Below are 25017 nucleotides of genomic sequence, written 5' to 3' on the forward strand. Positions count from 1 at the left end.
CTAGTTAGGTACAAATACAGGAAAAACTCCATAACCATAAGGCTCTTCTAGGCTATCTAGGCTTGTTTAACTGATATCGATGTACCTGGGAAATGCATTCTTCGCCGCGGTCACAGCCAGGTCAACCTCATTCTTTCCACTATCGGGGATACGTGCCCATACTGTCCCTGTCGATGGATCAAAACTATCTAAATGTGTATCACAAGCAATGAATTCACCCCCAATGTAATTTTCAATAACTATCTCTGCCATTTTGCAACAAAATACTAATTTTAATCTAGATTGTTAGGCCTATTCGCAACGTTTGCGAAACCCATCCATGCGTAGCAGTTGCTTTTGTTTTTGCTCTATAGAGGGAGACCTTTACAGTTGTTTTTTTTTTCCAACCATAGTCAATGGTTCCAACAAATGAAACTTTGCTTTTCTTACCGCCCTCTAGCTCTCTGGTGTTGTGTAAAATCTTTGTATCTATTTTAAAACTTATACATAATACACAATCAATAACAAATTGTTATTGTTTAGGGTATACAAACTTTTTCATTATAATGTTTGACAATATTCGACCATCCTGAGTTTACACCAGTTCAAATCCTCTTTCTCACATCCCAAGATTGGGTCCGGTCCTCTAGGCCTAACACCAAATTATCTCCAGATTTTTTTTTCAGGAAGCATTTAATGTTTTTAAAAACTAAATCCTCTTTTTTTGGATTGTCAACTGGTGCTATTTAGTTAGCTTACAAAACTTGCCTTAGCTAAAAGTAAATGAACTAAAAACATTAAATCAGTACTGGAACGGAACAAAATAGTGGTTTAAAGACCTTTGGTCACACAGAGTTTGAGTTTCTTGTGTTGCTATTATATTTAACTACTTTTATTCATTCAGAAAGTTTATGAAAACACATTTTATTTATATTCAGTAGACTTATTGGAAGACAAGGTTAGGCTGCCCTAGAACCACAGTTTAGTTGCAGCTATTGTGACCGACATGGCGCGTAAACTTTCCTATTTTAGTTTCTCGTCTGAGTCATAGGAAGCCAAGTAATTGCAGCAAATAGGTGTTTCCATCTTGGATTAAACCACTGTATTAATGGGGGTGTTACAACGTGCACACATTATGAATCTGTAAATACACATGACTACATTGACTCTTCTTACATAAAGTGGTTTACGTCAATGGGAAATGTTACATGATGTGTTTGATTACCACTTAGTTTTTAGTCTGAGAAACGTTGAGCACTCAGATCAAGTGTTTGGCAAGTTATTATATAGTCTATATTTAGATCTTAGTTTACTATCCTATTATGACTACTGTTAATTAAATAAGAACCTATTAGGCCTACGCATATGCATAGCATTAAAATAATTTAACATATTTTCACGTGAAAAAATCCACAGTTATTTTATTGTTGATAATGCTTTTCCTATAACAGAAAATCGGCAGACAATATAAATACTTTCAACCACCGCCCACTATCTTAACTAATTTCCAATGTTACTCATGATATTATACACACACTTCATCAAATATAATAATTAAATCAAATTGTATCCGATCCTTTGAACATAATATAAACGTTTTCAGTAATGTAGAGTGCTGGATATGATGATAACGCAATACATACACCAACATTCCACAAAATATATTCAAATTCCACATGTGTTTCAATAGACATTAAAAGATTGTAGCCACTCTATGCCATCTATTATAATAGGCTATTGACACGGTTTCATTATGCCATCTATTATAATAGGCTATTGACACGGCTTAATTAAAGGCACTATTCGAACGGAAACGTTCACGACAAATGGAAACATATTCCGTAATTAGAATTGAATGTAACATTTCTATAGTTACATAGAAAAGGAAATTATAAGATGCGTCACATTCTGTCCTCGTGATTGACGATCATGCAATAATTTACTAAAACACATTTTGAATGTAATTTAATACACAATTTATGACTATAGATTTGAACTCGACACTAGGCCGAGATAGGTGATCTGTGCAATATATACGGCTCGTATTGCAATGAAAGTAAAGACTAGAGATCTTTGAGCTTGACAAGCCTAGTCTACTGACAAACTTTTGTTTGCAAACTTAAACTCCGATTTAGCAAGAAAAGTTTTCCAAGGTTTGCTAGTGTAGACCAGTTGACAAACGGCAAACTACAGAAAACAAGCTTGCAGAAGTCTACACAAGATAACTTTAGTTTGCAAACGCACGCAAACTCTGAGTTTTCCAAAGTTTGCAAAGGTCTACATTAGCAAAGTTTGCAAACAATACTAATGTGGATGTTAATGTTTAACACTATCTTGACTTTCAGATTATCAGGCGCGGCAGATAAATTTTAAAGTTCTTCTTAAATGTAAGGCGGCTTAGTAAACAAAAGCCTTTTTAAAATAAGATAAACAAATTAGAAAACGTATATTTATTTCGAAAACTGGTTTCTTGATAAAAGGGTTTATTATGGTTGAAAGCCTTTCTGAACTTTGCAACAACCAGACGACACAGCAAAACGGATTTTAAGATAAGTCAACCTCAACCCCCTAATTAATTGTGTATGTATAATTTAGCTCTGTGTTTGTTTTAGTAATAATTGTTCTGGGCAGCTTAGAGGGAATATCTAAAATTGAGTGTATCTATCTATAAAGAGCTTTACTAATTATAAACCTGTGAGTAGGCTAGAGCGTTCGCACAAAATCTGTACATGCATTACTTCCCAAATTCAATGCATGCCAACTGTAGCTTGCATGAGATCCACAGGCAGGTTATAAACGAGTGAATCATACAACTTCCCCAGCTAATACTACGTCATCAAAACTTGCTTACTTCTAAACGCCCGTTAGCATTCACAATTTGAGACCATTCCACAGCGATAGACTGGGACAGACCATACCCGTGCGGCACTTACGACCGCCATTGCACATTTTGACGACAAAAGTGACGACAATGTATAACTACGGATCGCATTCGTACGATTACAGTGGAGGCGGTGGTTACAATCGTAACTCGTTCGTTGAGACTGTCGGTAACTTTATTTCAAGAACGAAGAAGAATATGTCCAAAGGTAAGACATAGATTATGTGATAGTTTTTGCAATATTTATGCATTATTACAATTTTTCTGCAACGTTTCCGCACCAGAGGTAAGTGGCATTTCCAGGAATTGAAAGGATAGGAAGTGCCACCATCGAGGTACTAATAATGTAGGTCTTGGAGACTGAACAGAGTGTATTTTATCGGGATTGGACATTTTAGGGTGTAGATCAGGATAACAAATAAAATGGTGTATTATGCCTACGGAAGTTACTAAAAGTGTCAAGAAAGCCACCAAAAAGAGGAACGGCCGTCCACCCCTGCAACCACGAATAATCAAAACTTGTGGCTATTAAACTTGACGGCAACAACTCTAACCACCCTAGAATAATTTAGCTGTAACTTAATTACTGTTTTAAGCATAAGTTCTCTATTATCAACAAACTAAAATTGATGACTAATGCAGTGCTTGAGTGTAAACATAGAGTCGTTGCGACAGGCGGAAATATCTTAAACGGAACGTTTTGAAACGCATGCAATAAATCGCTGGCAATAAATTAAATAATTTTTTCGGACTGTTTTCATTTCTGATGAACAGAAGAAAGACTCGGTCAATAACAATTTACAAACGATGTTAAGATATTCTATAATATTTGTCAAACTTTAAACAGTTTAATGTTATAACCAATTCATTTAGCCTACTGAATGTCTTTCTGACCTGTTTCCGGGTTAGTTACTTTAATGACTGTTGATGTTCTTGTAGCCGTCTTCTTCTAAAGACACATGGCCGTCATCACTGCTGGTGTACTCGAGATCTACGTTTATACAATGCTATACACTTTTATTTTATTTATTGATTTATTGAGAATATTGAGAGCTACGCTACTTAAATTATTTACGACTTTGTTTTGTTATTATCTACGTATTGTGTTTTTTACATATTATTTTTGTTACATATAGGCCTACAGCCTCATTGAAAAACCATGGACCTATATTATAATTTATAGCTCCATGGAAAAACATTCTTTCTGGTGAGCCGTTGTTTCCGTTACAAAAACAAAGATAAATGCTATTATTATTTATGTTTTGTCGTTTGCATTACACACGCAATTTTTAGTCGGGTGCAACGCGACTCTATATAGTCGGTCGATAAACACTAACTCAAATTTGCGCACGCGACTACAGCCATGTATGTGGCATTGTTAATAGGCAAGTATTCAGGTCATTTTAAAAGAACATATTATATTCGTCACTACCAATGTCAAATAATACATCAATTCAATGAAAGAGAGATAAGCTGTTTTGTAGAATTATAATAATCTTGGTATAACGAATCAGAAAAGCTATACAAAAATAGATTCCAAACATTTGAACAAAATTGATACAAAACTCTTTCCATATCTTTTGGTAAGATAAAGGCGCTGAATTTGGTTGTAAATTTTAACAAATATACCTGTACAGCACATGATATAGAAAATAGCAATTGTAGACCATGTCTCCAATAAAGATTTGTAAAAATGCAGTGAGACAGAGATGGAAAGATAAATATACTATTCAATTTCACAATAATACAATAATCCTAAAGAAATTATGATTTGTGAATAAAAATAGTTGTGTTTCATCCTCTCATAAAGTATCACATGATAAATACGTCACCATCACGTGAACCGATTACGTCATATTCAGACAATTTTCGCAATAACGCTTAAATAATATTTTTTATTCAATTATTATTCTTAAAAAACGGAAACGGTAATACGATATTAAAGTAAAGAAATATTTTTTTTTGGTCATACTCATCCAACAGCGAGTAACTCGCCAATTACAGGATAGATAAACTATTTAAACTAGCTTCACTATATTTACTGCATGACCAGGGAACAGTGTAATTAATATAATTTGAATATGTAAATGAATATGTAAATAAATATTTAAAATGAATATGTAAATATATCTAAACTTAAAGAATCGGTACTTTGACATCTTTCTTATTATTTTATAAATGAGATTGCCAACAAAGTAACACTTTGTATAATATATTTTGATATTTAAAAGATCTGTGTTATAGCAATAACAAAAATAACCGGTATTACATTGTAACAAGACAAGAAATAAAACTGATATTTGATTCAAACAGTATTCCTGTAAAAAAATAACTACCAGGACCTATTACATTGCAACACTAAAGACAACTGTATTGTATAAATATACATTAGTAAGAGTGAAATAACCACGCATGCGTGAACCTATAACATAAAAGGGGAGACATGGTTTTTCTAATGCTAAAAATACCAACAAGAGTCTATGTATATATGGCCCAATCCCGTCATGACAGACGATAACCTCAGGTCCAAAACATTATTTAACCAAGCTAAGTACTTCTCTGCTACGGATGAGCCCCGTTGAGTTCGTTATTTGTTAAAATATTTGTATACAGACATTTTATAAGCATCTGCAATTAGGTTTTTAATCACTCTGTTGGTGACGAATACTGCGAAGCCTTTCACATTCAGCAACATAAGCATCAAGCAACAAGAGTCTATTAACGCACCATCTTGGGTATGTGCAGCAGGCGGTCATTCGGACGTACGCTTTTGCCATTGCAGTATGGAATATCATACTGCACATTTATTAAACCTATTAAGTAATCTTACATGTATTGGTCTGTCTGAGGAGTCCACAGGGATGGATATTCACTGAATACATCATTCCTGTCACACGAACTTAACGAACACATTTTAATCAATGATTTCCCATCAAATTGACTATTACATTCAATAGGAGTATTAATCACTTTATTTTGGGAGTATGAATTTCCTAGAAACGTATAGCATTGCTCTTTAAAAATGTCGATACACTTTATTTACATAGCGATAACTATCGACGATAAAATCGTCGATAGTTATCGCCCTAGTGTAAATGGGACTTAAGAATGTTTGATAGATAGGCCTATTAGTTTTTATAAAAACGTTAGAGCCTGTTTTCCACTAGTCGAATTTATTCCCGAGAATCAAAAGTAATAGCTCACTTTGTTTTGTTTTGTTTTATTTTGACTTAATTTGTGCTACTTAGTTTTGTTATTTTTGTATTTTATAAGTAATGATGGAGTAAGAGCAGTTTTCTGTTTGGGCTCATGCCTATTACTTGCTCCTGGCAAGATGAATTGTAAAATGTACTTTATGAACTTTTGCCGAATAAATATTATTATTATTATTATTAAAGCTGGTTTACCACGTTGCATAAGCATTTACTAATGCGCATGCGTATTCATATTTCAAACTACTATCTACGACGCGAACATTGTGCAACCAATCAGAACTAATGAATGTTCGCGCAAATATAAATTATGTGACCAATCAATCTAAAAGTCCCTATTATTCCCTGGGTTAACTATGGGGGAGGTGTCATTGTGACATTCTGAAAAATTTGCAGAACTATTTACTGGAACCCTGCTAACATTACCACGGGCTTTATTTGGACAAAATCGAGAATAATGACTAGATTGGCCACAAGACCAACATAAACCAAATAGAACATTACATTGACTTTTAACATGGCCTTCTTGACCACCAGTTATAACAATACCTTGGAACCTGAATACGATTGTCGAGGGTTTGGATTTTGGAAAGAGAGTCTTTGTGCATAACATCTAACCCCCGCTTTAACTCGGTTATCGCCAATGTTTCTACCGGTCCGGAATATCCCACCTCAAACATACGGGGTTTAACTTTTGGGTTTTCCCCTTTGAAAAGCCCTAAGGCCTCTTCTCTCATTTTAAAGAATGATTTAGTCTTACTAGACAATTCTATACGACGACGAAGCTCACGTCGAACTAGTGGGTCACCCACGTCTTCTACAAAGCGTTGCTTTAAAGTGGAATTCTGTAATTGTTTCAGTGATGCTTCAATAAGTTGGGAATATAACTTTATTAAAGATAAACTATAGTCAGCCGATGTTTCAACATCACTTTTGTGACGGGAATAAAAACAAGAACTAAAAACGGAAGCAGACTCATCATCTAACTGGAAGGCAATTTTTAAAATACTTAAAGCTTCACTCACATCCCCATTCCTTGCAGTCATAGACATTCGGCATTTAACTTCATAATAAGCGTGGTATCAGAATCTAACGAATAATGTTCACAATACAATTGAAAATCGTATAGGCCTAACCAATCTTTAAGAGAAATATCACCCGGAGACTGAGAAACTCCTTTATAATTTAACGGGAGGTGTTTTCGGGGTGTTGATTCCCTTGAATGCATTAGTAAGAGCCGCGATCATGTCACTTCGTCGGCCTTAGCTTCAGGCTTTTCATGCAGACTTCTAGTCGCCATATTGCAGAAGAAATTATAATTTTGAATATCTTATAATTAAAATGTATGGTTTCAGATCATATAGACACGCAAACAATCAATACCTGGGCATTAATTAGATACGCTTGCCTTAAGCAGACGAGACAATCGTTGGTTTAAATCCTGATTACGACATTCGCAAACATCTGCGTACTTACTTCAATTAGCAGACATCATTAATTGCTATCATATGTAATTGTCATTTGTACATTCTCGATGTGCTACAGTCACTACAGAAGTCAAGTGTCATGGAAACACATACTAGTACTGATGAAGCCGTACGTGAATTTATGTATTTCTATATTGAGGGTTCTTTGAATGACTTCAAAATTCTGCTTTAATTTCGTTTCAGTACTCTCTCTTATACTGATGAAAGGCTAGTGTTGCCCAACATTTGTCTTGCTGTTTTACTTTATCGTTTTGAATTTTGTCTTACTTTATTTTGTATCTCTATTGAGATCCAGCCACTGACTGTCAGTAATTTGTCTTTGGATTTATATATTTATTTATACATTTGCACCGAGTGTACCGGTATTATTAGTTATTATTAATCCATCAGACCATGTTGGCAAAGATTAACGTCTGAACGAAGCCTTAGTAGAAATGAAGCTTATCCTCAGCAAGAAGAAAAAATGACCCTGACACTGACCTGGTTATTTTACTTATTTCCTTGACAATTAATAATTGGTAGTCATAACGTTATTTTAAATTGTTTGTATATCGATTACAAGTTTCGTACTCCGATAATCTTCACCTCCTTCTTTCGAAACTATTGCAGCTCAAAACAGTCATATAAAGCGATGATGAAATGATGATGATAATGATGATAAAGCGGTGAAGGACAACTCAGACAGCGTCGTACGACAAGGCCCAACGAGTCTCGTCAGAAGAAAATTAAACATATTCAAAGTTCTCGCGACGACCTAAAAACTACCGTCTCGTCGGGATTCAACTCAAACACCGACGAGTCAAGACTATATTATAGTGTTAACGAGATTATTAATTATTACTATTGGGGGAGGGTGAATACCGTACCAACATATACGATATCGGATTATCTGAAATTAAGGTTGGTTCTCTAGGATAGTAAATTACGACGGATCGTCTAACCTCTCGCTTTGTCAAATACTTTGTGCTGTACGTACGTCCTTGCACTGGGTCATGTGGATCCAAGCATAACTGATTATTACCAACACAATGCAGTACGGCTTTTTAAAATCATGAAAAAAAAAATATTAAAAATATTAATTTGTTATTTGGTTTGGTGGGTTTAGACAGAAGATTTGTAAAAAAGAACTTTAATTTTAATTTATTCACTTCACATTTATTAAGAAATATATATTTACATTGCTATTTACAATATTGGAGGGATCTTACAGATCGGAAAAGTAAAATTTTTGAAGAAAAAAAATCACAAAGAAAATCATGAGATAAACTTTCATAAAAGTTAAGGAAGAAAACAAATTTATATATGCATATGTCACAAGAAGAATACAACGTTAACGAATTCGCACAAAGTCAATAGGGACGTTTGAAATTCCAGAGTGGAGCCCTTCACCATTGAATAATCCACCAAATTATACTATTAAAAATGGACATAATACGTTAATATGGTTACTAACAAGAAACGGATGTCGTCTCACATGAGTCAGGTGTTACAGACACAATCCTTTGAACAATAATGAATACAAATCTTACGAAAACTTATAAAATAAAAATGTGTATTTATTAAATAAGTAGGTCTATATTCGTTAAAAACGTTGGTAAATTTTATTTTTTTTTAAATTAAAAAGGTCATAAAATAAAATATCATTAAAATACTTCGATAAATTAAAAGAATTCGTTAAAATTCGTTTACATTTTTATTTATATTATATTTTATATTTTGACAAAAACTTTAACAACATCTGCAGACAAAACAACTACGTCTGGTTTAAGGCCGAATAAAACGTCACATGGCGTCAACATGCGTACGTCTCTCGTGCCATAGTAACAGAATCTTGTCTTGTTGTTAGGCCTAGATGACGTAGTCGGATTGCTTTAATTTTTAGGCGGTAGTGGTCACACTCTTAATAAGGTTAGACAAAGATCGAGGCCATTTCAGATTACATAATGAGTAAAGGAACTACTTTGAGAAGTTACCAGCGACGGCCTGTAGAATTCACCACTAACAGATAGTGAAGGACGCACACATTTTTACACGCGTTAAAGTGCAATATATTACTACGTGTAAACGCTTTACACACGTTACGGTTAAACATAACAATTAAATTGTTAAACGGATGATTATATAATATTCTAGGCCCGTTGTAGTTACCAACCTACTACTTGATATTTTCCACAAGGACGGGTTCAACAACAACAACAACCGGACGCTTCGAGGCTGCTATATCCACCCATTAGTATACTTTAATGGGATAACCGTCGTCCGGTGAAAACAGACGCACAACAATTTTTTTTCTCTTCTCGAATTATATGTTAATTCTTGAAACATGACAAGGATTTCGGACTGGTTTCGGGATAGTTTATATCGAACAAGAAATTATGGCGATAAGTACCGTGAGTATTCGTTTTTATCCTAATTAAATTCCTCCAAATTAACCGCTAAATGGCTTCTTTCCGGCCCATTGTAGTTGTTTTTTTATAAATATACTGTAGCCTGGAACGAAAAAAAACCCGAATACTTGTATCACAATTTGCTAAACGTTTTGACGTTGGGCTATCAAAGTACACTTCCTTAAACGGTTTATAAACGTTTGTAAATGTGCTTAGAACCTTCAACCGTTTTACCTAATCAGTTTTAAATTGTTACAAAGATCACTGTCTGTGTGTTTGGCTAAACTAAATTGACAGAAAAATAGGAGTTGTAGTTGTATCATGATTCGTGTTTTTTTCATATGAGCCTGTTTTAGAAAGACCATTTTAAAGCTTTGTCTACACTATCAAACTTTACGTGATGTGATGTGCCCATAATGGACATGATGATGTCATATCACTACCATATTTGGGCACATCACACTTTTTTTTGTCAAACTAGTTTGATAGTGTAGACAGAGCTTTAAACTTCTGCGACGCGTCGTGCAATTCAGTCCCGTCAACAATTGATCTTTTCAAGTAAGCCTATTTTAGTAAGGCCTCTAAAACGTGGTCGATGCCACGCCTCCACAAATAAAACGTAACCCATTTTATTTTATGTAGACCTAAGATTATTCAAAAAAGTAAAAAGAAACAAACGTACAGTAATTGGTTATTAAGTCACCCAAAGATAAACAAACATCTTGCTCTTCTTAAAAGACAACTATAAACTTTATTATAATCCGGAGAGTTTCTTACTTTACAGTTTCTTGTCTTTTGAAACTCGTCCCAACACTTTTTTTCTCCAAAACGTGCACAATAGTTAGAATTAGTCATAAGTAAAGCCTTTTACTATTTGAAGGAAATCAGAAAATCATAGTAATTCCGATTTAACTTGTCCTATCGCTAGGTCATCCGTTACTTGGTTTAGTGCACGGAGAAACAACTTGTATTTCTCCATGGTTAGTGAAATTCTATGTCGGTAGCAATGAAAATAACACAAGAGAAAGCTTGGTTCCTACTAGAGACATAAACGCAACGCAAGTACGTAAACGCAACGCAAGTACGTAAACGCAACGCCAAGCGAGTTGACCAATGACAAGCGACAGTTCAAATATTCCATCGCTTGTTTTTGGTAAACTCACTTGATTGGTTCCCACTACGACGCAACGCAAGGACGTAAGCGCAACGCAAGGAAGTTGACCAATGGCAAGCGACTGCTGTTCGAATCATCGCTTGTGATTTGCCAAATCACTAACGTTGTGTTACGTCCTTGCGTTGAGTTTCTAGTGGGAAACCTCGTCTCGAAACCTGTACTAGGTTCACACGACTAATCACTCTGATTCATGGTATATCTGTAATGTTTACATTTTTACATTAACTATACTAGGCCTAGATACTTCATCTTTCAGCAGTAGTGACATCATCTGTCACATAACAAGGAAATTCTAAATATCTGATTCAGTTTAATGACAAGCGGTGCGGTAATAAGTACCCACTTCATGAAGCACACTTTGTCGGCTGCAATATTTCAACACACTAAGTGAAGTTAATAAATAGATAACCATACTGTATTCCTATTCTAAATCATTCTGAATTAGTTCAGTGCGTCTGGTAACGGTACCGGTACATAGCCGATCTTAATGTAACATCTATACCCTATAATGTTGAAAATGAACAATAGTAATAGTAATGATTACCGGTTTTGTGGTATTATTAAAGTTCTAGGCAGCTGCAGTTTAGCACTTGTTGACTATCAGACCACGTTAGATACAAATTCATGCCGAGACTATCTACAGAGTTTTGCTAATTATTAGTAAAAAGATAAATATTTTGGCGCACATGGCGTTTCATACGTATACTACTTGAGCTTGAAAACATCGAAAAGCCTCGAAATAACTACAGACTTGGGGCAAGTCTAACCGATACACAACCAGGGTTTTGATTTATCAAATATGCTTAGGAAAAAAATCATCTTATTAAACCCAAAACAAATAATACTATTCATGTATTTTTGTTTTAATTCTTCGATGATAAAGTCCATTTTGTAAGATGAAAATCACTGATTTGATAAATAAACGTCACATTTTCATTTAAGCACTTCTTTAACTGTTTGACATAAGCAAACAGATTGCTCAATTCTGTATAAAATAAAATATTTTGTCTATTGGCTGACCACTGGCATCACGAAAAGTAGATTAGAATATGTATATGCGCATGCGCATAAAACAACTTTTCGATTCGCGTGAATAAATTATAAAACAGGCTTTAGTATCCCTTTCTGATCACATAGAATGTCAAGGGAGAAGAATAATAGAAAGTGAATAATTATTAGTGTAATTTCTGGGCTAGTTCTAGGGACTGTTTGTTGAAAATACTTTTCTTCCACTTTCGCATGTAATTATGTTTTGTCATCAAAGGTACTATTGATAAGCCTAATTGTATTACTCACTGTGTGTCTTCAATTCTATTTCAAAAATCGTACATTTAGCTAAAACATTATTACATACAAGATTCGTAATTTAATAACAAAAATTAGTCACTGTTTATTTTTAGACCTCGTCTAGATATTCGGGAGTTTTTTCGACATATTTTTTTTTCAGAAGTATTTATTTCGTTCTAAACATTTGTCGTAAACGATTAAATGTTTTCTGATGATAGTTTTTTAATTGTTTTTTAGCTTTGTCCTCTATCTACGGTCGCCATACTATTAGAGTCATCTATATACGGTTGTCGTACTATTACAGTTCTCTATCTACGGTTTTCTGTTAAGAGTCATCTATATACGGTGGCCATACTATTAGAGTTCTCTATCTACGGTTTTCTATTAGAGTCCTCTCTATCTACGCCGGTCGGTTGCTATACTATTAGAGTTCTCTATCTACGGTTTCCATACTATTAGAGTTCTCTATCTACGGTTTTCTAGAGTCCTCTCTATCTACGACGGTTGCCATACTATTAGAGTCCTCTATCTACGGTGGCCATACTATTAGAGTCATCTATATACGGTTACCGTACTATTAGAATTCTCTATGTACGGTTGCCATATTATTATCCTCCTCTATCTACGGTCCTCTAGCTTTCACTCTTTTATCGTTTTCATCAACTTTCATGAATATTATAGTAAGTATAATTACTCCCATGAATATTATTGTAACTTATACTTCTAATAATAAGTAACATTACACTGCATTATTATCCCAAGACCTAATTCATTGACCCTATCTCACCGTGTATTGATCAGTATCAATCACCTGAGAATTCTTATCATTATTAACATAAAGTTTTAATTTCAGTTTTGATTCCGGTGACCTTAATGTCTAGTGATATAAAAGAAGCTGGAAAAACAGCAAGAGGTTACCCAAAAGTTACATAAACACCGCGTAAATTGAACACCGCGTAAATTGAACACCGCGTAAAATAAACACCGCGTAAAATGAACACTGCGTAAATTGAACACCGCGTAAAATAAACACCGCATAAAATGAACACCGCGTAAATGAACACCGCGTAAATAGAACACCGCGTAAAATAAACACCGTATAAAATGAATACAACGTAAAATGAACACCGCGTAAAATGAACACCGCGTAAAATGAACACCGCATAAAATGAACACCGCGTAAATTAAACACCGCGTAAAATAAACACCGTATAAAATGAATACAACGTAAAATAAACACCACATAAAATAAATACCGCGTAAAATGAACATCGCGTAAAATGAACACCGCTTAAAATGAACACCGCTTAAAATGAACACCACATAAAATGAACACCACATAAAGTGAACACCGCGTAAAATGAACACCGCGTAAAATGAACAACGCTTAAAATGAACACCACGTAAAGTGAACACCTCGTAAAATGAACACCACGTAAAGTGAACACCGCGTAAAAGGAACACCGCGTAAAATGAATAAAAATGTAGTTAAACAAGAGCAATCAGAGAGTTGCAACCTCCGCAAGGAGTAAAAAGTGAAAAAGGATCAAAAATCGAGTAAAGATCCGTCTTGTAGTTTTGCCGTACGCATAGAATTAGTAAATAATAAAAAGTGGTCCAGAATTGAGATCCTGGTTACAAAATGTAATTGAGTTGCCCGTGACCACATACCTATCTGTGGTATAAATGTGGTGAAGATCTGTCTTTTAGTTTTGACGTACAGCATAAATTAGTAACATAATAAAAAGTGGCGCAGAATTGGGATCCAGCTGGTTCAGATTGCCTCCAAAAAAAGTCTTCCGTGACCACATATCTGGTCTAAATTTGGTAAAGAATCATCTTTTTTGTAGTTAGTGAAACAAACCACTGAGTAGAACAATTAATCAAGATATAGCTTTCACCGATTATTTTTAGTACATTTTTTAAGTAAAGCTATGAGGTTTAAATAAATAACCATTGTTTTTGACCCACATGAAAATAGACAGCTCTTCAATATTGGTCTTGTCGTGTACACATACTAAATATAACCCAATTTGGACACAATTCTTCGCCAGAGCTACAATGACATTTTTAACAAGTGTGACATTTAGGTCTTGTTTTTTGGAACTGGACCGCATTGAATATATTTTCCTATAATTCAACCTTCCTCCCCTTCTTTACTATGCATCAATAAATGTAGTTAATGTTCTAAAACGTTCATTTTTTTTCTTATCATATTCCCAGTGGTACTCCAGATCAACGATTGGTTGTTTTAGCCTACGTGTATACATACACGTACACAAAGTCTGTCTTTATAAAGCCTGCACCAAGCAGACAGTAATAACACGATAAGAATATATATAATATTACTTCTGTTTCTTTATGTGTTGGTTGAATATTTGAATATACAAAATACAATCAAATAACTTTGCAACTTATTTTTGTCTTTTGTAGCAGCTCACGACTTGATGCCGTCTTCACATTACGATGCCCGCAACACATCGCTTGAGTTGAGTTTAAGATTTCCACACGGATCTGCTCCTCATATAATAGAAGACCACGGGTATGGCGGACACGGTCAGGAGGAACATGAAAATCCCGAGTAAGTTTACATTATTCATTATTTTAGAAATTTGAATTACAGTGTGGCTGTAAAACGAGGCATCTGAGGTAACTTTCTTCTCTTCACATTCTGCAAGATGACTTGACCAATACACGTATTTGGTGATCCATCGCCTCGTGATTGGTCAAATTAATTTCGGCGCGCTTACGCCCTTGGGTTGCTTCCAAGAAGTGGAAACATAGCTTTAAAACTATGTGTAACCACACCTGCGGCGGACAGCTGTGTTAACTAATATTTTTATCATAAATCTTACTACCTTTTTCTAATCTACAGAGATGTTTGGTCAGCTCTATCCTCACTCCATTGTCTAATAGTCGTGATACTTGCTGCCACACTCGACATGGCCTACGTCTTCCTCAAATTCAACACAGACTACAAGCCGGTAACTCTGGAACACGTCGAGGGATACTTCATATTTCTGTATCTTGTTTCTTTAACTTGGCTTATCCTGGTTCCAATTGCCAAGAAGCCGCTTCCAGACACGGCTGATGAGGAACGATGGGATCTCCATGCCAGCAATAAATACGTAAATGGTAAGGTAACTTAATGCCTAAAGTAAGAGATTTAAATACGCATAAACACGTCAATTGTAAAAGATCTAAACGTAAAGACGTAAACAAGAAGGGAACGTAAAGTAAGAGATCTAAATACGTATAAACACGTTAATTGCAAAAGATATAAATACGTAAAGACGTAAATAACAAGGGAACTAAATACGTAAAGTGAGAGATCTAAATACGTAAAGACGTAAAAGTAAGTAAGAGATTTAAATACGCATAAACACGTCAATTGTAAAAGATCTAAACGTAAAGACGTAAACAAGAAGGGAAAGTAAAGAGATCTAAATACGTATAAACACGTTAATTGCAAAAGATATAAATGCGTAAAGACGTAAATAACAAGGGAACTAATAACGTAAAGTAAGAGATCTAAATACGTAATGACAAGGAAACTAAACACGTAAATGGCGAGGGAAAAAACGAACCGGCAACGCACGAAAATATAGAAGGGTACGAAATGCACACGGTATACATTCTGGTTATAAACAACCTTTCCGATTATTTATCGGTATTTATATTGCTTTATTCTGCAGTTGGCCTATTATTCTTCGGATGTGGCGGATGCCTATGGGCCATTATGCGAACAGCTTTGTACGTGGAGACCGGAGAGCCTTGCTACAGCAATGCCATGGCCTTTGGATCTATCCTCAGTGTCACCTTCACAATGTTACAAATCTACTTCTTCTGGAGATTTTCATCCGTGTGCTTGGTGCGGTGGACGCCTCTTTGTAGGTAAGAACACGTCTTGATTGGCTAAATGATTGCGTTGCGCGTACGTACTTAATTGCATTGCATCCAAGTGTAGCAAACCAAGCCGATGTTGCAATGACGTGACAACGATAATGATACATGTTGATACTTTCCACATGCAATCACTGAATCCTAAATAATTCTAAATCAAATGTCATTGATATTTTCAATCGGTTTCATTTTTTTACTTTGGTTTTTGTTTTTGTTATTCGATAAAATTGTACCTTAATTTTTATTTTAGGCAGCCATTCACAAGTTTTCGCTTTTCGGGTTTCGCCGCTCTTATTTATAATTAATTCATCACAAACTTTGTACATAGAAAAGAAAAGAGAAATAAATATTATAATGTAATGTAATGATATAAAGTTTGCGGTACACCACGTATATTAGTTCTGAAAAGAACTGTTGTTGATAATAATACAAATGTCGTTTCGTCTTATTTTCACAGAATGGCACTTATGCATCTGGTAGCAACCAACCTTTCCATCTGGATTCGAACACTTATTGAAGAGACGTGGGAAGACTTTTTAATAAAGACGTTTAAATTCGATAGCTACGGCGGAGGATACAGTGAAAAGAAAAATACAGGCGACGGGGGCGCTGACTATGGAGCCGAGAAAGCTGGATATTTGTACGGCCGTGCTCCATATATGGGAGACAAAACAGACTTATTTTACGGATCGAGTAAGTCTAATTTAAACGTGAATATGATGTGAATACTAAATACTCTAGCCATTGAATTTTCCTAAATACAATACAACCAACACAAGGACTAATCACGATGCGATGAGTCATCCCAACTGTCGCTTGTGATTGGTCAACTTACTTGTGTTGTGCCCACGTCGTTGCATTGCTTCCGAGTGGTGAGAACCAAGTTTTTGAGACCCAACAAAGTTGCCCTTATTACGAGTGTCTCCAGAATAAAGAAACCGTAGAATTGAAACAAAATGTCTCTCATTTTTTCACCCTTATATGAGTATCATTATATATAACCTTCCCAGCTGTCACCGAATGACATTACTGGTACCATAGCACACATATAAAAACTAGTGAAATACTTCATTACATTCCTAATCACATTTAATCATGTTTTTTGTCCAGGTTATAACTCGACGAATCAAACAACGGAGCTATACCAATGCGACAAGGGCGAAGGTTTAAGTAAAGCAGTTTACTATGCCTCCAAGTACCTATACTCATTCACAGTCGAGTACAGTATCATGGCTGCTGGTTTAGCGTACGTCATGTGGCAGAACATTAATCGACGCATTGAGCACAGTCACAACCACGACCACTCTGCACATACCAGTCACGATTACACGTTTAGCTTCGAGTGTGGTTTACTTCTCGGTGTCATCATGACAATGTGTGGTGTGATTATACTCATCTTAAACATCATCTATTCCAAAGACCCGCTGAAGAGAGACATGTCGTTTGAAACCTACCACGGGTATCGTATATTCCTCAACATTATATGCAGCATAGCATGCGCGATGGCTTTTTATGGAATATATAAAGGTGGTTGGAAATACGAACACGTTGAAGGGCCTATGCATCATTTCGATGTCAGTATGTTGTTCTTGTGCGTTGCCGGTTCGTTTCTTCAGAGTCTGTTTACGTTCGTGGCTTCCATCGCGACTCTTGGAACGTACAAACATGCCGGGCTGTTACTGTTTGATGAATTGACACATATGGGACAGACTGTCATTCAGATGTTGCTTATGTTGGCAGCTATGAGTCGAAAACCTCCTGAAGATTTCAAAGAAACACGTACCAAACAGATTCTGATGTTTTTGCTCGTCTGCAATGTTGCCTGGTGGATCTTATGTTCATACGAGTTAAAAGGTGGATACGACCTATTTGCTATGGAAAATGATTACTACGGATCCAGTGCCTGGTATGTGGTGATCCATTTGGCCGCACCTCTGGAGATCCTCTTTCGCTTCCATTCGACCGCTTGCTTCTTCGAGATCTGGAGTTCTGGCAAACCAGTCGATGCCGATGCATAATATGCACATGATGACAACATAATATCATTTTTTTACAGGGTAATACAAATTTCTTTAAACGCCATGGATATTTTTCGGTAGTGAGAGCATTACGATTCTTAAATGAACGGACTTTTAGGGTCAGGTCAGTCAAAGCCAAGTCCAATCAACCAATCAGATATCAGTATTTGATTTTAGCTCTTTTGCGGAGAAATATTCACGATGTTTAACTTTTTTATGATGATTTACAATGGAATGTTATACATACAGTAGCCCTAACCAACAATTATTGCCACTGGGCAATACTGTGTTTTATATGCCAAATCGTACGTGTAGTGTATAACTGTTGAAATAATGCTTACAAATATATACATACAACAAAATATGAGTTAGCTGCAAATAAGGAAAATATATTTTTATTTGATTGTTGATAATAGTGTTTGAGATTCGCTGGCGAAAATATACTGCGAGTGGAACAATGATTTACTTACATAACAAAAGAATACATACACATAATATACATACAAACAATTAGCAATCATTTCAATTAACTATTGTTTACACTATTACAGAATATTTTATTTCGTTCAAGGTGAAATCTAGAACAATAGACATTTTTTTTACAAAACAACATTAGTAATCATATCACCCGATTCTCTGTAGAATAATGTCGATGCAGTATCATAGGCGAATTCTACAATACAGTGTCATATGTGTAACACATGTGACGGTTGTACTATGTTAAGATTTAGTTAGGCTTATTTCCTATGATGAAGATGTTACATGTGATACATATGTGACGCTCTATCACAGAATTTGCTTATGATGCAGTAGAATACAGAAACGCCTAATCGATTACAAAACTCGCTGCGTAAAATTATACAGAACTAGGATTGTATATAGCTTAGTGTTTGCTGGTTCTAAACTGAATCTGATACATATTTCCTTTTAGAGTAAATTAAAACAATGTAGGCAGGCTCTATGATACTGATATATTTAAGCCTGTTTTCCTGTCGACGTTATTCGACGCTATCGTTAACAATAATCGGCGATCTTCTACGTAAACATTGAAATGTTAACGATTTACAGGAAAGGGTACTCGCTATCGTTATTATTTCAACTTGATCGTTTTTAAACGATCGTCGTTGAACTGTTAACGATCAACGACGATAGCGTCGAATAACGTCGACAGGAAAACAGGCTTAAGCGAAGAACGGGGCAAGCATCCGTGAACGGACCATAAATAAATGAGTCCCTGTGCTCTGTTGTTTTGGTTTTAGCATGGACCAATAGGAGGTACAATGTGGCTGCTTCCGGTCAACCTGCACTTAAACAATTCTAGGCCTACACGAAATTACTGCACAGTTTTGTATTACTGCTGTAAAATTAGCATTCTTTGTCATTTAAAAACCAATATACGCACATTATATAAATATATTTTTGTATTTTACACCAAAGCTTTGAAAGCCTTGTAATAATTCTAAAGAAATAGATCTGAATTTATTAAGCATTGTAAAACATTATTTGCATGGAATTACAAATGTATACTATAAATAAAACGTGTTAAATATATACATGTTTTGGCATTTTGTTGCGTGACTGAGTCTATAGCAAATTTGATGATTGTGAAGATACGGTAGCTTGTTTCGTTTCCGGAACGGTATCGTGACGGTTTCCGTTTTCTTCGTCTACCATCCCGAAACGAAAGCAGCTAATCATGGTAAGGAGGACGACGACAATCAATATGAAGACAATCAATATGAAGATTCTGAGTGTGCGACGACTCGGACTGAGTGACGTCAAAACTGTGCCGATCTTTGGCATGTGGTGCATAATGATTGGTTCCCACTAAAGACGCAGCACAATGACGTAACGCAACGTAAGGGATTGACCAATAAAAAACGATGGATTATTCGAACTGTCGCTTGTCATCGGTCAATTCGTTTGCGTTACGTCTACGTGCGCGTTGCGTCCTAGTGAGAACCAAGCTTAAGAGATCCTCGTTAAACTCCTGCGAACCGATCGCCATAAGGTACTGAATGACGTAATCTTTATCAACGTCATCATTCTGATTTTGCCCTGATACTCAAAAATATGTCTCCGATGTATCTTGCTCATAAGATGAATTAAAGATGGCGCCGATCATTTCTTCGTCATCATCTCTTTGGTCTCGTGGCGAACCATGGTCTGCATATGCTATGATGTTATGAGTCGCCACTAAACTGCTTTTGTGTTCCTTTTGTTGACCATTCAGTTTTGTTGTAGATGACTTCGCTTTTGACCTTTTAGCATTAGCTTCTGCAGTATTCTGTCTCACCACAGGTGGCTTTAAGTTGGTTACACTCTGAGACTTTTCTGTAGATTGTAAACAGGCATCAATTTGATTATCATGTTTTGAATCTAGTGAAATATCAATGGCGTCCACGTCTGTAGCATTTTCTATAGTCACATCGTCCGTAAGTAGTACACTTTGAATTTCTTGATACGTCGTCTGCGCAGGTCTATTTAAAGCGCCATTTGCAACGTCAACATCATCAGGTTTTAAAATCGATTTCTTACTGTGGCGATCAATGCGTTCTATTGGATAGGCTTTGGCCAATAACTTGTTGTTAGTCTTTCTGGGCTGCACTGTGCGCGACATCCAGTAGTAAATCAAACAACAAGCTATAAACGTCTGGACAAAGACGGCTATTCCGATCGCTAGTCCCGCCACCATCCCGGCATCCTCAAGTGTTTCTCGTACATGTATAGGGTAAATTTGAATAGTTTCCTTAACAGTTCCAACAAAGTTAGATGCTACGCACGAATAACCACCTCGATCTTCCCAGACGATATTCGTAATTTTAAGAGAACTATTGGAAAACATTTGAAATTTTGGAGCGTCGGTTTCGGTGAGTGCGGTGTCGTTTAGTAATAACCAGGAAACAATGGGTTTAGGAATTCCAGACGACTCACAAATCAGTAAAACATCCTCTCCTTCATTTATATAAAGCATAGTATCGTTTAGATTAACACGTGGTAGAGAACATAGCAGTTGTGTCTCCGTAAGATCGACCACTTTATTTCCTTTCAGATTAGGCGGTCCATCACAGACAACCAGATCAATAAAATGGTTCTGTTTTAACCACGTGTGGTATGCTTTCAAACGACAATCACAATGTATTGGATTACTGTTCATGTTCAGTTCTGTAAGATGTATCTGATTTTGAAAGAAGTCATCATCAATTGTTTCAATCAAGTTCTTTCTTACGTCGAGTACTTCAATGACGTCAGCATTCAAGAACTGTGTCTTCAAAGTAGCTAACATATTATCAGTTAGTATAAGATGGATTAAACTTCTTCCAAGAACATCAAAAAATCCTGAAGGAATATTAATTATATTGTTACCCGAGATATCAAGAACTCTGAGATATGTTGAACTGTTGAAGGCAATAGACAAGTTACTGAGCCATTGAGAGTCGTGGTTTCCACCAATTTGGATTTTAGAAAGCTCAGGGAGATCTGCACATGCGCCAGTTTCAAGAAGACGTATATAATTGCCGCTGATATCAATCATCTTCAGTCGGAGTAACTGTGAAAATGTCCCGTCACGAATTTCTTGAATATTATTATTATTGAGATAAATATGTTCGATAAAGTTCAGTTTGGTGAATGAAAACGGCGAAACATCAAATACTCTGTTGTGATTTAAAGAAATGACGTCAACGTTTGTAATTATATTCTGAAATGAGGATGGCACGATAAACTCAACCTGGTTGTAATCCATAAGTAGCTTTGTCAGAGACACAACATGGTGACTATCTCTACCACTATCGATGCTATCCACAGTTAACCTAACATCCAGAAGATCCGCTATGGAGTTACTTTCTAGGTTGAGCAACCTTAAAGCCCCAGCTCTAATGACTAACTCACTCAAATGGTTGTAAGATAAGTCAAAAACATCCATAGCACTATCAGTTTCAAAATGGAAACTCGTCAGGGAATTGTGACTAACATCAACGTTTCTAATGTTTAAAAAACTCGTAGATCGATCTAAAGCAATAAATGCATTTATATTGTTCATACTTATGTCCAAATTGACCAATGAGGGCAGTCCTTTAAAACTGTCATCAACCACGTGATTTATAAAATTCCGTTTAAGAGATAGTTTCGTGAGTTTTGGTAAATTGAGTTCAGGTGTTGATAAGAAATCATTATTTTCAGCAAGTAGTGTTTCAAGAGAAACAAGTTCATTCAGATCTGGAAGATGACTAAGACGATTATTAGATAAATCTAAAGACCTCAGTTTAGATAATCCTTCAAACGCTCCAATGCTTACATCATTGATATGATTTCCACTTAAGTCGATCTCAATAAGACGATTAGCTTCAACAAAAGACCCTTCAACCAGATGATCAACAAGGTTATCCCTCATCTGGAGAACTTGAAGATGTGTCGAATTCTTCAGATCATACTCCTCAATGTATTGGATATGATTATTATTCAAGATAAGGATTTTTGTTCGAAGATCAAATTTTGGGAAACATGTCAGGTTCATTAAGGTGCAGTCTGTTGTGTTCGTTGTATCGTCAAAGTCACACGTGACGTCACAATGCCCTGTTCCATAACCAATGATGTTCAGATTAAAGACTAGTGCAATGATCCAGCGCGTAGATCTATCCATTGCAGTGTGTTATCTGAAAGATAAGTATAAATCGACGACATATAATATAATTAACTATGAGTCTAGCCTAGTTGATACACGGTATTTAATTAATCATTGCAAGCCTAAATAGTAAGCCTAATCTGGGTTCCAGCAGGGGTAATTATTTACTCCTCCCTATAGTTTCAGACCTTATCCTAAGTATGAATAGTGAATACGGCCACAGGACTCTGTTTGCCGATTGTCTAATAATTTTAGATCCAAGATTCTGTATATAATAGCTCCATGATGAAAAATTCTAGGCCACCTACAAACGATTCTAAAGAGTTTTCCAATAATCAAACTATTACAAACTATTAATAGACAAAATGTACTGATATTAATTCTACGTTGATGAGCTACGATTATCTCTTTAGCCCACAAATCATTAATTGCGTACTAACAAGATTCTGTGTTAATTGTGTCTACTGTCAGACGACTATAACTAATAGTACGATTAAAGAATGTATTCTAGGCATTTTCCAATAATTGATCTATTAAAAAACTATTAATAGACAAAATGTGTTAATAAATTCTATGTTGATAAGCCACATTACTGTATATCTTCAGTCCACCAGTCAAATTAATACGTTACTATTGTATTGTAATAAGGGAGTAGGCCTGTAACCGATAGCCTACTTTGAGGTGATAGTAAACCGTTCTTACTTAGATCATGGACATATAAAGATCCATGCTTAGATCATAGAGATCTCTATGCTTAGATCATGGAGATTTTGTTTTCCTCCAAGCTTAGAGACAATCATGTACAACAACCTATATAACATAAGATCTACTGAATAATTCCATATACAGTAAAATAAATACCAGAATAAAGTTACAGAAAATATTATAAAAACTTTTAAAATACAACATAATGTGTAATGAACAATTAAGAAATGTTAGTATTTACCTTGCGATAGTATACAATATTCCTGTGGTTGATCCAGTAGTCAATCTCACTCCAATTAAATAGACACGATAGGAGGATGCACCAACCATATGTTGACGGATTTACAGTACACTGTTTAAATAGTATGCATGATGACACAATACAAAACGTAGTTGATTTAATGAAAGCGAATACCGTAGTATGTAGAATACACGTTTTTATTCGATTATTTTTCTTCGTTGGTCGAGCATGCGAAAGTAAACACATAACCAAAACGGACGTACTTAACAAGTTCAATACTGTTATTTTCTTAATTTGTACGCATTTATTTCAGGAGTCTGTATCTACAGTGTGTTTACATTTGGTACACAATTTCTGAGCAAGAGTTAATAAACATCACTGCATGTGTTTTTCAAAATACAAAGCAATAACGCCCACTTGGAAGACCAAACAATGAGATATAACACTAACAGATGATATTTATTGACTGGCTTCATGTGAAGTTTTAAAATAAACGATCTAGGCCCATCATAGGCATGTCATATTGACTTTTTCTCCAATGATCGAGAATTACACACGTCACTCAATCATTAAATACTCAAAATAAAGTATACTGCATGTACACACTGTACCTTGTACATGTGACGTCACATCAAACTTAAAAACCAATAATAGAATCACAATTATTCATGTATCAATAATGTTATCAATAATGATTTTGTTTTTTTAAGTGATATATTCAATATAAAAAGGAAAATTACTGAAAAAATGACAATGCTGTGGGTACCAGTAGCTGGATCTCAATGGAGATATAAAATAAAATACAGTAGGCCTAAGCAAAAAGCTAAATCAAAACGATAAAGTAAAACAGCCAGAAAATTAGCCCTTAATCAGTGCAAATGAGAGTACTTAGACACAATTTAGAATATGAATCAGACAAGCAAGTAAAAGAAATATACAATTGTATCAATTTCTATCAGTATTAGGAATTCACGTAGCTCTGTTTAATCCAGTCTTCCCAAAGACTTTCCGAAGAACACTGTCTTAAGTTCAATTAAATTGCCCAAGCAATTACTAATAAATATGAACAACAATTATGGCAAATCAAGTTTTTAAACAAAATTAAAATCAAGGTTTATG

General features: G+C 35.4%; 3 protein-coding genes and 1 long non-coding RNA gene across 5 annotated transcripts in view; 2 read left to right on the forward strand and 2 right to left on the reverse strand.

Moving 5' to 3' along the window:
- LOC144841038 (2-aminomuconic semialdehyde dehydrogenase-like) overlaps nt 1-318 on the reverse strand; it is a 40204-nt gene extending 39886 nt beyond the window's left edge. Inside the window, exon 1 of the mRNA XM_078697194.1 lies at nt 86-318. Within this exon, the coding sequence (XP_078553320.1) occupies nt 86-252 (167 nt within the window). The 5' untranslated portion in view covers nt 253-318. The remainder of the gene's footprint in view (nt 1-85) is intronic.
- LOC144841071 (uncharacterized) overlaps nt 1-19704 on the forward strand; it is an 83385-nt gene extending 63681 nt beyond the window's left edge. Inside the window, exon 2 of the long non-coding RNA XR_013611986.1 lies at nt 19309-19704. This is a non-coding gene — a long non-coding RNA (uncharacterized LOC144841071). The remainder of the gene's footprint in view (nt 1-19308) is intronic.
- On the forward strand, nt 2913-18838 carry LOC144841040 (proton channel OTOP2-like). 2 transcript variants are annotated; one of them, XM_078697197.1, is made up of 6 exons: nt 2913-3068; nt 14841-14988; nt 15283-15542; nt 16103-16301; nt 16768-17003; nt 17421-18838. In XM_078697197.1, the coding sequence occupies exons 1-6, from the start codon at nt 2951-2953 to the stop codon at nt 18326-18328; spliced, it is 1869 nt and encodes a 622-aa protein (XP_078553323.1). In that variant the 5' UTR covers nt 2913-2950; the 3' UTR covers nt 18329-18838. The 2 variants fall into 2 exon arrangements, with proteins under 2 accessions (XP_078553323.1, XP_078553324.1); XM_078697198.1 differs by having other exon boundaries at nt 2935-3068; nt 14844-14988.
- A 682-nt stretch (nt 19705-20386) lies between the features above and the next one.
- LOC144841168 (uncharacterized) lies at nt 20387-22970 on the reverse strand. Its single transcript, XM_078697389.1, has one exon. The coding sequence runs from the start codon at nt 22968-22970 to the stop codon at nt 20394-20396; it is 2577 nt and encodes an 858-aa protein (XP_078553515.1). The 3' UTR covers nt 20387-20393.
- Nucleotides 22971-25017: the final 2047 nt, after the last annotated feature.

Source organism: Antedon bifida, chromosome 4 (assembly GCF_963402885.1).
Source record: "Antedon bifida chromosome 4, ecAntBifi1.1, whole genome shotgun sequence".
NCBI classification, from domain to species: Eukaryota; Metazoa; Echinodermata; class Crinoidea; order Comatulida; family Antedonidae; genus Antedon; species Antedon bifida.